Below are 18,629 nucleotides of genomic sequence, written 5' to 3' on the forward strand. Positions count from 1 at the left end.
ACCAAAGAAAGCACCAATCTCAAAAGACGAGTTGTTGTATGCAGTCACACAAAATGAGGGAAGGCTTTTCCCAGTTGGGTGCAAATCTTTCTACTGATTCTGTCATAGCCGAATATTTAAAAAGTATGCTGAATCAGCCAAATATTGAAGTAAAACCAAATATTCAGCATACCCCTAATAAGAATGTCATTTATCTCCTTCCCCCCCCCCCATTGGAAGAGATAACCACCAGATTGAAGAATTAAATTAATAACACTGCAATAATATTTTTAACAATTATATTATAAATTTCCTGATATCATATTTGTTATGTCATCTTCCTTTCCAAGGTTAATTTATCTCCTTCAGATCCTGGGGACCAAAGCTGATCACAGTAGTTCAGGTGTGGTCTGATCAGGGTTATATACAATGGAATCAGAACTCTTGGTCAGCATCCTTCTCAATATTACAGCCATCTTCTGTGCTGCCTCAATTTCTGCAGTACATTCCCTGAACTTCAAGTTTCTATCAGTCATGATCCCAAGATCCTTTGCCTCCACAACTTCCTTCAGTAGAGTTCCTCCAGCAGAATATGCAGCCACCTACCAATGTATCCCAGACTTAAAGATCTTACATTAATTGCATTAAACTAATATCCCCATTCATTTGCAAATCTGTATGGCTTATTCAAATCCTCCTGAAGATCTACCACATCTGCACTAGCATTAATATTCCTTTCCAATTTCACATCATCTGCAAACTGAATATCCCAGTGCAGTCTATTGTGAAAATAGATTGTAGAGAATCCAATCACAATCATTGATATAAAGGGTAAACAATACCAGTCCCACTACTGAGCCCTGTGGGACCCCAGTTGTAACTTTCTGCTTCCTTGATACTGATCCTTCCTTGATACTTGAAACTCTATCTATCAGACAGACAATCCAATTCACTAACTTGACATCTAAACCCATGTGCTGTAACTTAAATATCAGCTCACGTGGCACCCTCTCAAATGTCTTTGTAGAATCCAAAAAAGATAGCAGTATCATCAACTGCTCTTGTTACTTTATTATAGAAGGAATCAGATTATTAAAATACAAGTGATCCTTAACAAATCCATGCTGACTCTCACAGATAATGTTATCCTCATCTGCCCAATGATGTACAGGGTGTTCGGGATAAATTTGACATATTTATAATTAATTATATTTTTCCGTAAGTTACATGTATTAACACACACTTCTCTTCATTTAAAAGTTTGGACCCTTCTTCATTCATATACAAGATGTCAGAAAGGATGGATAGCTGGAACCCACCTGAATCATGGAAGAGAATAACTTGTATCATGATGATTCGTGCCCGCCATCAAAATAAGGATATTACGACTGCTGCCCAATGCTCCCTGAATACAGTAAAAACAATCAGGCATGAACTAGAGACTTGCAATGGTGACTACGAGGATGTAGCAAGAAGAAAGATCCCTAGCAGACGATCTGATTGCGTTCGTACAGCAGAATTCCTCGCAAATCTGCAGGAACAGGTGTTGAAGAACCCTGGCATTGGAATTCGGGCTTTGTTCGTGGAGTTGCTAACTGTAGTCAAGCCCTGGATAACAAGGGTAGCCAATGGTAGGCCGTATGTATGGCAGCAGGATTCGGCCCCTTGCCACACCTCTGGGAAAAGTCAAAAATGGTTGTCTGAAAATTTCTACGACTTCACCAGTCCAAATGTTTGGCCTCCAAACTCCCCAGACCTTAACCCCATGGATTATTTTGTATGGGGCGCAGTTGAAAAAGACACCAATCGCACTTCCAGTAATACAAAAGCCCAGTTAATGGATAAAATTAAAACAGTTTTTGCGGCCCTTCCCAGGGAGACTGTAGCATCAGCTTGTTCGAGGTTCTGAAGCAGAATTGAAGCTGTGATCGATGCTAATGGTGGTTATTTTGAGTAAATCTTGTTGATAGTATTGTAATTAACTCTGCCTGTAATGTTTTTTTGTCAATTCATTAAATTTAATAGATACAAAGAAGATTTTCTTTTTCCTTACGAAACTGTCAAATTTATCCCGAACACCCTGTATATGATCTCTTGCTAATTTCTCCAAAATCTTAACAGCTATTGAAGAAATACAAATTGGTCTATAGTTTGACACTTTCAATCTACTACCATCCTTATGCAATGGCACTATCTTTCTCTCCTTCCACTCCTTGGGCACCTTTCCCATAATTAGGCTCACATTGAAAAACCAAAGCAACAGAACTGTCACTTCTTTATCTCGTTCCCTCAAAACCCTTGGTGAAATCCCAATCCAGTCTAATTGTTTTATTGACATCCAGTGTGTTCTGTATTTGGAACACACTCTCCTCTTGCACTTCTAGACCTCTGTTCTGCTCACTTCTGTCGCACACCATATACTCTCAAAACCATTGTTGCCAATGCCCTTCAAATCCTCCACTCTGAGAAGACACACCACTGTATTTGCCTTTCCTATCTTGCTGAAATACATTACATTCTTCTACTTCAATTCCTGTCAGTATATCTTACATCAACCATGTTTCACTGATCCCAATCATCTTTAGATTGCCTAAAAGGCTATTAGTGCCACTAATTCATCTAATTTATTCCTGATACTCTTTACATTTGTATAAAGAAACACCAATGCACTATCAGTATTTCTATATCTATTATTATTCTATCCAGACTCCATTTGACTTTGCATAACACCATACATTCCCCTTTCTCCCGTCTACAAGAGGCCACCTCTGCTATCATCAACCTCAAGCATGAACCTGAGATCTCTCACCACTCAGTTCATGCTGACTCAATTTATACATACCTGCCATCTCATCTCATCGACTCTTTCACCTTGCTTTATTGCCATAGTCACAATGTGTATCATTCCTCCTGGCATTCTTATTTGCACTACATGGATCATCAGATCTCTGCACATCACACCTCTTTTCCTTCCTTGTTCACCTGCATCCCTCATTCTCTTTCTCTCTCTCCTCTGACACTTTCTCTCTTCTATCAATCTATAACTTTCTCTGATTCCTACTCTCATTCATTTTGTGTTTGTTCTTTCCAGTCTCCTAATCTCTTCTTTCATGCTTCTTAACTCACTCCTCATACCTTCCACTTCCTCTTTCAGTGCATCTCTCTCACTTGACATCCATCCTCCCAATCAATACCAGCAACAGCATCTTTCAAACCTACTGCAAGAGACTGGGAAATTCATGTCTATTTAAAATGTAGAAAATGGGAAGAACTTGGTGATATTGAAATTAACATCTTTCAAACCTACTTCAGATGAGAAGGCTTCTCCCGCATACCTTCAACAAGCTCCTAAATCCCCCAGGTAAAAAAATTCTTTGGTTGTTTTACACATGATGGTCCAAGATCACTAGCTTGTTGACAGTATGATAAAAAGTGACCAATACAAAAAAAATATTGGTGAAAAGAGTGGTCCCACAGATCCAGAAAGACAAATAAGTCATTTTCAAACAGGATCTCGCTCCATGACACACTTCAAAAAAAAAGTATAAGAGTTCCTCAAAAATCACAATATCCAATTGCTTCAGTGGCCAGGTAACTCCCTGACATTAACCCAATACAAATTTGTGTCATATTGAAAAAGATACTGCACTTGAAATATTAAATTGTTATACAAAGGATAGCTTAATACAATCTATTAAAAAAGTATGGTTTAGAGATGCAGATATTAAAAAAAAAAATGTGTTCTACATTGGTAGAGGCCATGCCCAAGAAATTAATAAACAGAGTAGCACATATAAATTATTAGGTAAAGTTGTTGAAGTTTAATTTTTGTACTTATTTTCTTGCAAAATTAAAATTTTTCTTTAAAATGTGAGCGTTCAGATTAATTTGTTTGCTACTATATATTATGGTAATTTGTGAAAGAGCTGGGAGTGCTCATGTCTTGGTAGTTAATCAGAAGTCTGAAAATAGGAACAGTAGAAAGAAAGAATGAAAATTGTGCCCTGCATAAGGAGAATCCAAGCCAGTAGTGCTCAATTATAAGCCAATGTGTTTATCAGATGTAGTAGGGAAGGTGAGAGGCTTGTCAGAGACAGAATACAAACTTGGATTGATGAGAATGCAAATTTTTCAAGAGAACAGCAAGGATTTGTTAAGGAAAGGTTATGCTTCAGTAATGTGGTTATATTTTATAATAGAGTGAATAGTGTATTATATAGTGGAAATGCTTATACAGTAATTATTCTGAACTTTACTAAAGCATTTGATTGCATTCCACATGATAAACTGCTGTTGAAATTGAGCAGGATGGGAATGGATAGTAATTTGGTAATTAGTTACAGGGATGGCTGACTGATAGGACCCAGTGAGTTGTGTGTATGGGGGATGCAGCATCCCAAAAAAGAAAAGCAACAGTTCATTTGTTAGCCAATGATGTTAAATTAGGAAGAGCAACATCCAAAGTTCTGGTGTGATATTGTTACAAGAGAGAGAGAGAGAGAGAGAGGATTTTAATAGGTTGGGTGCACTGAGTTCTGGGCTTTGAATGGGAATGTCATTTCAGTGTTGCTAAGTGTAAAGTTATGCACTTTGGCCAGAGAAGATGGAATGAGATTTATCATATTAGAATTTTGCCTCGGGTCATGGTGGAGGACAAGGCAAGGAATCTGAGGATATTGGCTAGATACGGAACTGAAGTTCAGGAGACAGATCAGGAAGGTTGTAGGGGTTGCCAAGATATTGCTGCCCTAATGCATTGAATGCTATGGCATGTAAGGAAGTGATAGTTCTGCTTTATAAGGTTGTAGTTAGGCCTCACTTGGATTTCTGAACAAATCCTCATTTGGATTTGCACAGAAATCCAAATGAGTTCTGATTAATACACACACAGATCTGGTCACCTGCACATATTGAAGATACAGAAACATTTGAGAGTGCAGAGGCAAATAATTAAGACTGCCTCCCTCAGGACTCTGGAATATTGAGTATGAGGACAGATTGAGGGAATATGGTCTTCAAGTTCAGTGGATTGAACTTCCTGACATTGCTCTTCCTAATTTGGCATCATCAGCCAACAATTGAATATTTTTTCTCACACACTGAACTGTTGCTTTTCTTTGGGACACTGCATCCCCATATACACACTTTCTAAGTCCTATCAGTCATCCATCCATGTGACAACTAGTTACCAAATGACTATCCATTCCCATCCTGCCCAATTTCAACAGCAGTTTATCATGTGGTATTTGATCAAATACTTTAGTAAAATTATCACTGTAAGCATAGGAGGAGAAGGAAGGCTGATATGATGTTGGTGAGAAGAGCCTCTTAAATAGATACAGGGATAATGCATAGGATAATGGACGATTAGAGGATGAAAAGTCATCTCTGGAAACTACAAATGTCAGAGAAGTGAAAAGGAGATTTTTTGCATAGTGTATTATGATTATGATTCAGGCCTCCATGGAGTCAAAAGACTCATCATGGGAGGTCCTTCCTAGAAGACAAAGTCTATCATACCCACTCCTTGAACTCACTGACCGTTCGTGCTTCACCACTCTATCAGGCAATGCATTCCATGGTTCAACCACTCTCCATGCAAAGAAACCACTCCTCACCCTCTTGCTCACAGCTTCCTTTCATAACTTCCAGGGATGGTCCCTTGTCCTCGCTCCTTCCCACTGTTCCACCAAGCGAAAGAACTCCCAGTGGATGTGCTCCAACACTTAATATCTTCAAGGCAAGATATGATAGTTATTGTAGTGTATGAGTGTTGGACATCCTGCAATGAGTCTTAACATTCCATGGATGATTTGAAGTAATACTGATATCTTCTACGTTAAGAACAACATTTTGATAATTTGAAGATGAGAAGGAATAAGAGAGGCACCTTTGGATGCAGAATAGATTTTTTTTTTCTCATGTTATCTAGTTAAGAATGCTTTGATATTAAATGAAAGCAGCATTGTGGTATCTACAGTGACCCTCTGACAGTGAGTCATGGGAATTTGTCGAATCTGGAATACAGAAATAATGTACTCAGTGCTTATAATAAAAACAATTGGATTAGGTGAAGAACCACAGTGGATAAAGAAAAAAAATTATAATATTCAACTAATTTTCATAATACAAAGCTTGCCATATGTTACATTTTGCATGATATGACTTTTTCCCCCCATAATTCTTTAATATTAAGAATGTGAATTAATATTCACATTCTTAATATTCAATAACTTAGAATTAGTTACAGCAGCTTTGGAAAATTCCTCTTAAAGCAGTGGCTTTGAAAGTGAGGCTGTGCTTTTGTTGCATCATTCAATGCACATATGATATGGTTGTCTATTTATGATTTTATTTTATTATTTTTATATTGATCCCATACATGAAAGATTGAAGGATCTTATAAGTACGTTAGTGCAGCGTTTCTCAACCTTTCTGCTCAAGGACCAGTAAAATGCCTAAAACAATTCTACAGACCAGTTAGGTAATTTTTTTTAAATGTATGTGGGGATTACCAACATTTACAACATATGCATATTACATTTACATATTTACACACAACAGTTACATATTTACATACAACATTTACAAATACATATGGAAACATAATTAAGTTGGAAGTAAACGATTAAAAGTATATCATCACTGAACAAAGTTTTAATTTTTATTAAACAAATAAGGGTATCAGCTTCCGATTTGCTGTGGGCAAATGAATGGGTATGTTAGCGCCAACCCGTTGAAATCCCCATTCATCTGCCCACAGCAACTTTTATATTTTATATGTTATCCCCATTCATATGCCCACACTCGTTAAGCTCACCCCACAACAACATTTTTAGTGCCGTTGGTACCATGTGCAAATGAATGGGGAATGTCAGTGCCGTCCTGCTGAAATCTTCATTCATCTGCCCACAATGCCGTTTATATTTAATCCCCATTCATTTCCCCACAGCAACTTTTATATTTTATATGTTATCCCCATTCATCTGTATATACTCATGTGACTAGCCCCACAACAACTTTTATCTTCACGCACTCTCTGATTTGACCTGCGACATATAAACTGTTCCATTCGCTAAGTGCATTGGGAGACAAGGGAAAAATGTTCTTATTTTACTCCCTTCATCATAATACTGAATACGAACTTGATATCCCTTGTCAAGTCCCTTGTCCTGTCACTTTGGACAGGACATCCCTTGTCCTGTCCAAACCATCCCCTGCATATACCCAAAAATTTCACTCAGAACATCCCAAAGGCATTGATGCCCACATCCGCACACACACACACTTCTGGCCGATACGAATTGCCTTTCGTATCTGGCTAATACGAAAGGCAATTTGCTGGTCATGGAAAAAAAACCTGAGGAGTTTTCCATGACCAGCAAAAAAATTAAAGACATCCTGTTATGTGAGGTCATTCCCGATATCTATAAACAGTCCAACCCACGATGTCAGTCGCAAAGTGCCATTCACGTACATGATGGGGCGTATTTTCCTGCCAGTGACCATATGCCGTATATACTGTACGCATGTGATTTGTGCTAATCGTGTTGTGATAGTAGTTTTAATTATATCCGTCCTGTTTTAGTCAGAGGCACAACATTGAGTGATCATCGTAAATCTGGTAGATTCATTAATTGGGTGGGGGTTTTATTTATATCCGTTCTGTGTGCTGCTTGTATTCGTTACGTTGTGATGTGTGTTTCTGTACAATCCATGACCTTATGGATGTTGTTGTCTGCATGCGACGGATTCAGTGTGCTTGGCTGCATGTTCCTGCAATTGACTGTACGAGATACCGAACTTCGCTAAACGGGAAGCAGGCAGCTATCCTTTCTCCATCAAAGCTGAGCCTCACCGTGACATCACTTTGCGTAGCTTTCGTTTCATCCCCGATTTTGGAAATGGATTAATTCCAAAACCAGTAACGAGAATAATTGGAAACTGTAGTGCAAATAAATAATATGATATAATTATATTACTACTTACTTTTAATGAGATGGTTCAGCTTCTCAGCCTTTGCAGAGTTGCTGGATATCTGGCTCAGTATTGGTCAATTTCAGTCGAAGATTGGCACACAAACTAAGACAATTTCTGTATTTTGTTTTTATTTGAAAGAGCAATGAAAATCCTTTCTCACATAGATAGGTTCTAGAAAACTGCATGACGATTTTCAGTGCTTATTAAGATAATTTGGGAAATTCACTTTTCACTGAAGGCGAGATCCAGAATCAAGCCAAGCCAAGATCACGGAATTGCATTTTAAGCCTACTGTCACTTGAAAGCTCAATTAACTGTTCTTTTTTCGATAACGAAAGATCATTCTCATGACGATAAGCCTCAAATAGATCTGAACCCACAGAAATTTCTTATGAAAGTTATGCGGAAAATATGTTTTAAAATTCTGTTTCAGAGTTTTCAGGTGGTCACAAACACTTTCCAGAATCAACAAAAAGATCTCAAAAGGGGTATATATATATAATTTAGGACATTACGGGCGAGTGTAGAAGGCAATTATGGCAGAATAAAAAATGTTGAAAAATTATGTACATACCTTGATTTTGGTTTAAAGATGCCTTCTAAATCCAAGCTCTTGTGGAAGAGGGGGGGGGGGAAAGAGAGGGAAAGAACATGGGGATGTACTTAGGACACGGGAAATAAGTTTGGGAACCCGGGTTACAATTAATAATATATATATAAATATATATATATATATATTATTTTGTTGTTGGGAGAGGGGGAAGGAAGGGGAGGGTATCCTTATGTGGAAACTGGGGCAAGGGTTTACGGGATGTGGACCGTTTCGGTCATCGTCTGACCATCGTCGGAACTTTGTGGGAATGACTGTAGGGCTATGTCAAGGCTGCAAGATGTATCTGCCAAATTTGGGCATTTGTTGTCGCTAAATGGCCGGAGGCGTGGCTTAATTTGTAAGTTTTGGAACGTCCAACATTCGGAAATTAGGTAGGGGCGGTGGATGTTGATAGAATTTCCATCGCATTTTATGGCAATAGTTTCGGATATTCTAAGCATCGTTTCGTTTTCTTGTTTGTCAATGATTATGGCTTTGTCAATTTGGGGAATGTGTTTTAGTTCAAGGGCGTGAGCTGCAATTTCAGTCTTCCCTGTATTCTGTGGTTTGTTTTTCTTTTTGATGTTGCGATGTTTTTTCGTGTTCAGATATTCTGGAATGGGAATATTGCAATCCCTGAAGTGCTCTTGTAGTCTAGTCCATAACGACCTAATTGTAGAGCCCGTGTAGGTGACATCACAGTCTTTTTGACAAGGAAATTTGTAGACTACGTTGTGGTGTTCGAATAATTCTTTATGAGTGAGAGATTTAGTAGGTTTTAGGAGAGTTCCTAATTTATGGTTTGTGGTGAATACTAGCTTATAGTTCGTGTTTTTGAAAATGTATTTGTAAGCCTTGTATGTAATTTGGATGTATGGCAATTTGATGACCATGCGTGTCGGGAAGTCTGCTTTTGTTGTATTATTGTTAAGACGGCATTTTGCCGTAAAGTTCGCGTAATTTATTAGATGCGTGGGGTAGTTTCGATTTTTGAAAACACGTGTTAAATACTTGAGTTCAGTGTTAAGAAAATTGCTGTTGGTGGAGAATTTGTAAGCATTGATAAATTTTGATAAGATGACTGATTTTTTAACGGAATATGGGTGGTATGAATTGAAATGGAGGTAGTTTCCGACATTTGTGGGCTTGTGAAATATCTTCGTGGCAATTCTGTTATGGCTTCTGATTAATGTAAGATTTAAGAAATTGATGGATTTGTTCTGTTCTGTTTCCATGGTGAATTGTAGTCTGTTGCTAAAATCGTTGAGGGATGTTTGTAAGGCGGAGATGTGTGAGGGTTTGCCAATGCATAGAATATCGTCTACGTATCTGCCATAGAAGGTGATGCCGGGGGGAGGGAAGGGCGGAGTAGAAGTGATTCATTGTGCGCCAGGAATAACTTCGCTAATTGTCCACTGATGTTTTGGCCCATTGGGAGACCGAAAATGTGAACATATAAGGAGTTGTTGAATTTAAAGAAGTTGGCGGATATTGTGAGTTTAATCAAACTAATGATGTCATTTGGTGTTAATTTTGTGCGTGTGTGTAGGGTGTGGTCCTCAGAGTAGTGTGTGTACGATGTCTAAAGTTTTGGGAACATCCACGTTGGTGCATAATGAAGTTGCATCTAATGAGCTGAGGATGTCATCCTGGGATGGAGTAGTGTTGCTTAATTTCCAGAATATGTCATCTGTATTTTTGATCATACAGATAGACGTTGTTAATAGTGGTTTGATGAGTTTGGCAACAAATTTGGATAAAGGAGCTGTGGTGGTGTTCTTGTAGGAGATTATGGGTCGTATCGGATAACCGTCTTTTGGGTTTTGATGTTCCCGAACATATAGGGGGTGCAGTAGTGCGGGGGGGTTGTGTGTCTCATTGTGGTTTTATCTATTTTGTTTTGACTTTTTAAGGTGTGTAGGGTGCTGTTTATCTGTTTTATGAGGACGGGGGTAGGATCATTGTGGATTATTTGGTAGGTGTGTTTTTCGTTTAAGACGGGCCATTATTTTGTTGTGGTAATCCATTTTATTGATGATGACAACGGATGTTGTTGGGTTTTACTATTATTTTGCTATTTATAATGTTGTTTATCTTTTGGAATATTGTGTTTCTGTTTGGGTCATTTTCAAGTTTCGCTTGGATTTCGATGATGATGTCTTTTTTCGGTACGAATTTAGGGGATATCGCGAAGTTTAGACCATTGTTTAGGATGATGATCTCGTCCGGTGTGAGAACGTGGTGCAATAGGTTTTTGATGGAGTTGTCAAGTGTGGGTCGTGAGGCGGAGGTGTCAGAAAGATAGGGAACAGTATGTGTAATGTATTTTGTGCCTGTTAAGGCATACCATTTTTTTTGTGTGTCGAGCTTCAGTTAACCTTCTATGGCAGATACGTAGACGATATTCTATGCATTGGCAAACCCTCACACATCTCCGCCTTACAAACATCCCTCAACGATTTTAGCAACAGACTACAATTCACCATAGAAACAGAACAGAACAAATCCATCAATTTCTTAAATCTTACATTAATCAGAAGCTATAACAGAATTGCCATGAAGATATTTCACAAGCCCACACATGTCGGAAACTACCTCCATTTCAATTCATACCACCCATATTCCGTTAAAAAATCAGTCATCCTATCACAATTTATCAATGCTTACAAATTCTCCACCAACAGCAATTTTCTTAACACTGAACTCAAGTATTTAACACGTTTTCAAAAATCGAAACTACCCCACGCATCTAATAAATTACGCGAACTTTACGGCAAAATGCCGTCTTAACAATAATACAACAAAAGCAGACTTCCCGACACGCATGGTCATCAAATTGCCATACATCCAAAACACATACAAGGCTTACAAATACATTTTCAAAAACACGAACTATAAGCTAGTATTCACCACAAACCATAAATTAGGAACTCTCCTAAAACCTACTAAATCTCTCACTCATAAAGAATTATTCGAACACCACAACGTAGTCTACAAATTTCCTTGTCAAAAAGACTGTGATGTCACCTACACGGGCTCTACAATTAGGTCGTTATGGACTAGACTACAAGAGCACTTCAGGGATTGCAATATTCCCATTCCAGAATATCTGAACACGAAAAAACATCGCAACATCAAAAAGAAAAACAAACCACAGAATACAGGGAAGACTGAAATTGCAGCTCACGCCCTTGAACTAAAACACATTCCCCAAATTGACAAAGCCATAATCATTGACAAACAAGAAAACGAAACGATGCTTAGAATATCCGAAACTATTGCCATAAAATGCGATGGAAATTCTATCAACATCCACCGCCCCTACCTAATTTCCGAATGTTGGACGTTCCAAAACTTACAAATTAAGCCACGCCTCCGGCCATTTAGCGACAACAAATGCCCAAATTTGGCAGATACATCTTGCAGCCTTGACATAGCCCTACAGTCATTCCCACAAAGTTCCGACGATGGTCAGACGATGACCGAAACGGTCCACACCCCGTAAACCCTTGCCCCAGTTTCCACATAAGGATACCCTCCCCTTCCTTCCCCCCCCCCTCTCCCAACAACAAAATAATATATATATATATATATTTATATATATATTATTAATTGTAACCCGGGTTCCCAAACTTATTTCCCGTGTCCCAAGTTCATCCCCATGTTCTTTCCCTCTCTTCCACCCCCCCCCCCCTTCCACAAGAGCTTGGATTTAGAAGGCATCTTTAAACCAAAATCAAAGTATGTACATAATTTTTCAACATTTTTTATTCTGCCATAATTGCCTTCTACACTCGCCCATAATGTCCTAAATTATATATATATACCCCTTTTGAGTTATGTTAGCCAAAATATTAAATATAAGGGACACTCCTAAACAAAAACAGGCTAAAATATAGCCGTTAATTATATTAATAGTGTTTTAGAGGAGTAGCATGGGAATTTCCCAGAAATTATACTTAACAAAAAGATCATTTTCATTAAAAAGGATTCCAATGTTGGAAAAGGTCAAAATTATCTTTTTACATAACTAATGCATAACACCAGAATTCTGTTTCAGAGTTTTCAGGTGGTCACAAACACTTTCCAGAATCAACAAAAAGATCTCAAAAGGGGTATATATATATAATTTAGGACATTACGGGCGAGTGTAGAAGGCAATTATGGCAGAATAAAAAATGTTGAAAAATTATGTACATACCTTGATTTTGGTTTAAAGATGCCTTCTAAATCCAAGCTCTTGTCGAAGAGGGGGGGGGGGGTGGAAAGAGAGGGAAAGAACATGGGGATGTACTTAGGACACGGGAAATAAGTTTGGGAACCCGGGTTACAATTAATAATATACATATAAATATATATATATATATATTATTTTGTTGTTGGGAGAGGGGGAAGGAAGGGGAGGGTATCCTTATGTGGAAACTGGGGCAAGGGTTTACGGGATGTGGACCGTTTCGGTCATCGTCTGACCATCGTCGGAACTTTGTGGGAATGACTGTAGGGCTATGTCAAGGCTGCAAGATGTATCTGCCAAATTTGGGCATTTGTTGTCGCTAAATGGCCGGAGGCGTGGCTTAATTTGTAAGTTTTGGAACGTCCAACATTCGGAAATTAGGTAGGGGCGGTGGATGTTGATAGAATTTCCATCGCATTTTATGGCAATAGTTTCGGATATTCTAAGCATCGTTTCGTTTTCTTGTTTGTCAATGATTATGGCTTTGTCAATTTGGGGAATGTGTTTTAGTTCAACGGCGTGAGCTGCAATTTCAGTCTTCCCTGTATTCTGTGGTTTGTTTTTCTTTTTGATGTTGCGATGTTTTTTCGTGTTCAGATATTCTGGAATGGGAATATTGCAATCCCTGAAGTGCTCTTGTAGTCTAGTCCATAACGACCTAATTGTAGAGCCCGTGTAGGTGACATCACAGTCTTTTTGACAAGGAAATTTGTAGACTACGTTGTGGTGTTCGAATAATTCTTTATGAGTGAGAGATTTAGTAGGTTTTAGGAGAGTTCCTAATTTATGGTTTGTGGTGAATACTAGCTTATAGTTCGTGTTTTTGAAAATGTATTTGTAAGCCTTGTATGTAATTTGGATGTATGGCAATTTGATGACCATGCGTGTCGGGAAGTCTGCTTTTGTTGTATTATTGTTAAGACGGCATTTTGCCGTAAAGTTCGCGTAATTTATTAGATGCGTGGGGTAGTTTCGATTTTTGAAAACACGTGTTAAATACTTGAGTTCAGTGTTAAGAAAATTGCTGTTGGTGGAGAATTTGTAAGCATTGATAAATTTTGATAACACTGAACTCAAGTATTTAACACGTTTTCAAAAATCGAAACTACCCCACGCATCTAATAAATTACGCGAACTTTACGGCAAAATGCCGTCTTAACAATAATACAACAAAAGCAGACTTCCCGACACGCATGGTCATCAAATTGCCATACATCCAAAACACATACAAGGCTTACAAATACATTTTCAAAAACACGAACTATAAGCTAGTATTCACCACAAACCATAAATTAGGAACTCTCCTAAAACCTACTAAATCTCTCACTCATAAAGAATTATTCGAACACCACAACGTAGTCTACAAATTTCCTTGTCAAAAAGACTGTGATGTCACCTACACGGGCTCTACAATTAGGTCGTTATGGACTAGACTACAAGAGCACTTCAGGGATTGCAATATTCCCATTCCAGAATATCTGAACACGAAAAAACATCGCAACATCAAAAAGAAAAACAAACCACAGAATACAGGGAAGACTGAAATTGCAGCTCACGCCCTTGAACTAAAACACATTCCCCAAATTGACAAAGCCATAATCATTGACAAACAAGAAAACGAAACGATGCTTAGAATATCCGAAACTATTGCCATAAAATGCGATGGAAATTCTATCAACATCCACCGCCCCTACCTAATTTCCGAATGTTGGACGTTCCAAAACTTACAAATTAAGCCACGCCTCCGGCCATTTAGCGACAACAAATGCCCAAATTTGGCAGATACATCTTGCAGCCTTGACATAGCCCTACAGTCATTCCCACAAAGTTCCGACGATGGTCAGACGATGACCGAAACGGTCCACACCCCGTAAACCCTTGCCCCAGTTTCCACATAAGGATACCCTCCCCTTCCTTCCCCCCCCCCTCTCCCAACAACAAAATAATATATATATATATATATTTATATATATATTATTAATTGTAACCCGGGTTCCCAAACTTATTTCCCGTGTCCCAAGTTCATCCCCATGTTCTTTCCCTCTCTTTCCCCCCCCCCCCCCCTCTTCGACAAGAGCTTGGATTTAGAAGGCATCTTTAAACCAAAATCAAGGTATGTACATAATTTTTCAACATTTTTTATTCTGCCATAATTGCCTTCTACACTCGCCCGTAATGTCCTAAATTATATATATATACCCCTTTTGAGTTATGTTAGCCAAAATATTAAATATAAGGGACACTCCTAAACAAAAACAGGCTAAAATATAGCCGTTAATTATATTAATAGTGTTTTAGAGGAGTAGCATGGGAATTTCCCAGAAATTATACTTAACAAAAAGATCATTTTCATTAAAAAGGATTCCAATGTTGGAAAAGGTCAAAATTATCTTTTTACATAACTAATGCATAACACCAGTTTTTTTTTTTTTTTTTTCTCGAATGCCTTTATTTTGTTGTAGGCATCAAGAACAGTTAAAGAATTTCCCTGAAGGGAGAGATTTAGTTCATTTAATTTCGAAAAAAAATGTCTGAAAGATAGAATAGTGTTGATAACAATGATTCGTCAACAAGGAGTGATGCAAAATTAGAATTACGTTCATTTACAAACAATAAAACTTCGTGTCTTAATTGAAATAAGCTTGTTGGTACTTTGCATCTGGAAATCCAGCGAATTTCAGAATAAAGCAAAAGTCGTATATATTCACTGTCCATTTCATTGCAGAATACTGAAAATAACCTGTTATTTAGCGGTCGAGCCTTAATAAAATTAACTAGCTTTACAGCATTGTATAGCACAGTTTTAAATTCTGGTGGCATTCCTTTGGAGGTCAACCTTTCCCTATGTATGAAACAATATACCCGATTCATATCTGGAGCTACTTCCTTGACCATAGAAAGAACCCCCAACTATGCCTGCCTGTAAGGGCACAAGCTCCATCCAAACAGAAGCCCATTCATTTTTCCCACTGGATCCCTTTGTGTATTATGTAATTATTGAGAGTGTAAAATATTTCTTCTCGAGTTGTTCGGGATTACAGAGTTCTACAAAACAGAATATCGTCATGAATGTTGTTATCATGCGCATATCTTACGTAGCACATTAACTGCGCATCATCTGCAACATCAGTAGTCTCGTCTATTTTTAACGCATAATAAGGGCTCTTCTTAACTCTTTCGCTTAACTGAGATTCTACGTCACCTGCCATATCATTAATTCTGTGACCTACAGTGTCATTGAAAGAGGAATCGAATCAACATCTTTTAGTAACTTGTTGCCAAACAGTTTTTACCACATCTTTTATAGCTGAAAGTTGTAAATTTCCCCCGATGAAATGAGGTGTCCCTGTTTTCGCTATGCTCAAACTTAAGAGATAGATTTTTCCAGTGCCTTGCTATTAATTGAACCCATGGCCGAAACTACATCTTTCCCATGATTTAATGTTGCTAAGCATCGCTGGAATTGGCTTTTTTTTTTTTTTTTTTTTTTTTTTTTTTTTTTTTTTCAATTTGCTTATTTTTCACATCACAATGTCGAAGTTTCGCATGTTTCATGCACTCGTTCGACAACACTTCACAACACAAAACACATTGAGGTTTCTGTTCACTTTCATCAAGTAAACCCAAATTCCAAATATGAACTGTTATATTTCCTACTGTAATTTTTCTTTGAACTGCTTGTTTCTTCTACTTTAATAGGATCAGATTTACTCACCGTTACAACACATGTAACGGCAATTAAATTAGCATCACTGTTTCATTTGCTCTTCTTTTCAAAATCCTTGTTCTAAGCCACTTTTCCAGTATTAAAAAAAAACATTTCCGAAAAATATATAAATACTGGGGTTAACTCACGACACACTTTGTCCAAGTTTCAACTTAGCACTTTTGAAGATATACTAAGGTTGAAGGAGGAAAACCTTCAGTAATAAAAATCAATAAACAACAAGCAATTGGTTGAAATGTGGATAACACATGTTCACTTCAAATCTGACCAAACATCAAGGGAAGGTGGAAGCAATAAAACTATATTGTTGTTCACTTCACCCCTCTTATTATTCATCATTCTGCTGCTACAAATTATTGTAGTGCCAGAATGACGAGTAATAAAAGAGGGGTGAAGTGAACAACAATATCGTTTATTACTTCCACCTTTGAACTTTCTGATGCTATTTGTTGTTTTTTTAAGTCTCCATTTGATTTCAATAATTTTTACTTATTCAGTTTTAATTTGCTTAGATAATTAAACAATATATATTTATTTAATTAATTTAAGTCTGCCTGCGGACCACCTGTCGCATCGTCATGGACCACAGGTTGAGAACACTGCGTTAGTGCTATGTGTGGGATGCAGGTGAAGATTAAGATAGAAGTTTGTTTGTTGGCTTCTTGATTTGCAGGTTGTAATTGTTTGGAATACTTCATAATGAAAGCTGTTCCAGAGGACAGAATAAAAGAGGAGAAGCAAGTTCATTATGCTTTCAGTTACACTGAAAAGGGATGCTGGGTAGCTGCTACTCATGCAACAGAAAGCAGAGGAATAATGGTTATATTTATATGTGAATGCTTCTCCCTGTTGGCTAATCAAAATTTTGAAGTGCTGATGTCTTTCAAATAAACAATTTAAATTAAAGATACCAAGACATTATATTGGAAAAACTTATTTTATAAAAAAAATATTTAAAAAATATTTATTTAAAATATAAAAACATTATTTTTTAAATAAATAAAAAATAAAAACATTATGTCAATTGTATAATCATATACTGTTTTAATTCTATTTTTTATGCCTTGCTATAAATTCCTTTTGTTTAATTGCAGGGCTTAACAAGAGGTAATTTTGAAAAAAATCTCCTTTCTCTGAATTTGACCGAAGGAATTGATTACTATCACTTTAATTGAAATTGCTTATAACTATTTAAGATAGTTATATGTTAACAGCTGTGATTTAAAAGATTTTTCACTGGATTTTATATGCTTTATCTTAATATCATGGAAAGAACAAAGACATTCTTTAATTTTAGTAAACCTGATTTTCTAATGTATATATATACAAAGGTGTGCTGAAAAGTTGTGATAATCACCATGAAGGAATTCAAGTAGAATCTTGTAACTTACACATTATTCTATATATTCATTCCTCACAGAGTGTTATGCACTTGTTACAATGCTGCTGCATCATTTGCAATCCTCTGAGAAAAAAGTCTTTCTGTTGTTGCACAAACCAGTCATTTTTTGTTCTAGGTGTTTTATCATAACTTTTCAGCAGTACCGTCATAACAGTATTGTAGGCCCCTGGGCAAAGCAATGCTCTGGGGCCTCCTACCCACCCACCTATGGGAATAAAAACATTAATGGTCAATAAAATTAAGCCTACAAATTTATTGGTACTTTTAACAAAATCAATGTTTAAACATAAAAAACATGCTGTAAAGCGAGGATTAATCAACACAAACTTTTGCGGAAATTTCTTTGCGGAGAGTTGATTTATAATTGGCTTAAAGTCAATGGTCTTTAAGGTCGAGTAGTTTATACTCTACCAAGAGATCTCTCATGAACAATATGGCAGCATGGAGCCTCTGGGCAACCGCCCTGTGTGCCCATGCCTTAACCCCCACAACCGGCCACGACGTCTATAGACGTTCAGCTAAATCTGGATACGAAGCTCTAACACTCATTGAATAACATGGATAAGAAGTGCAATTTGGTGTCACTATTTCATCCACATCGGCCGGTGGGGAAGTTAAGATGGCCCTGCTTTTCAGCCTTCCCCTCCCCTTGTGTATATACAGAGTGATTCTACACTCTGTTAAACTTGAAAGACATTCTACAGTTCAGTAGGTC

At 37.5% G+C, this 18,629-nt stretch overlaps 1 protein-coding gene across 8 annotated transcripts in view; it reads left to right on the forward strand.

Annotated features, from left to right (window-relative positions):
- LOC150099845 (queuosine-tRNA galactosyltransferase-like) overlaps window positions 1-18,152 on the forward strand; it is a 529,602-nt gene extending 511,450 nt beyond the window's left edge. For 7 of the 8 annotated variants that reach the window (XM_090403530.1, XM_090403531.1, XM_090403535.1 and 4 more), the window contains one exon: window positions 17,607-18,152. In XM_090403530.1, coding sequence (XP_090259656.1) covers window positions 17,607-17,687 — 81 coding nt within the window. In that variant the 3' untranslated portion in view covers window positions 17,688-18,152. Of the gene's footprint in view, window positions 1-348; window positions 473-17,606 lie in introns of those variants that run through there. The other variant, XM_090403533.1, reaches the window with a different exon arrangement.
- The last annotated feature ends 477 nt before the right edge of the window (window positions 18,153-18,629 follow it).

Source organism: Typopeltis vanoorti, chromosome 14 (genome assembly GCF_054136105.1).
Source record: "Typopeltis vanoorti isolate ZY-2024b chromosome 14, IOZ_Tvanoo_1.0, whole genome shotgun sequence".
NCBI classification, from domain to species: Eukaryota; Metazoa; Arthropoda; class Arachnida; order Uropygi; family Thelyphonidae; genus Typopeltis; species Typopeltis vanoorti.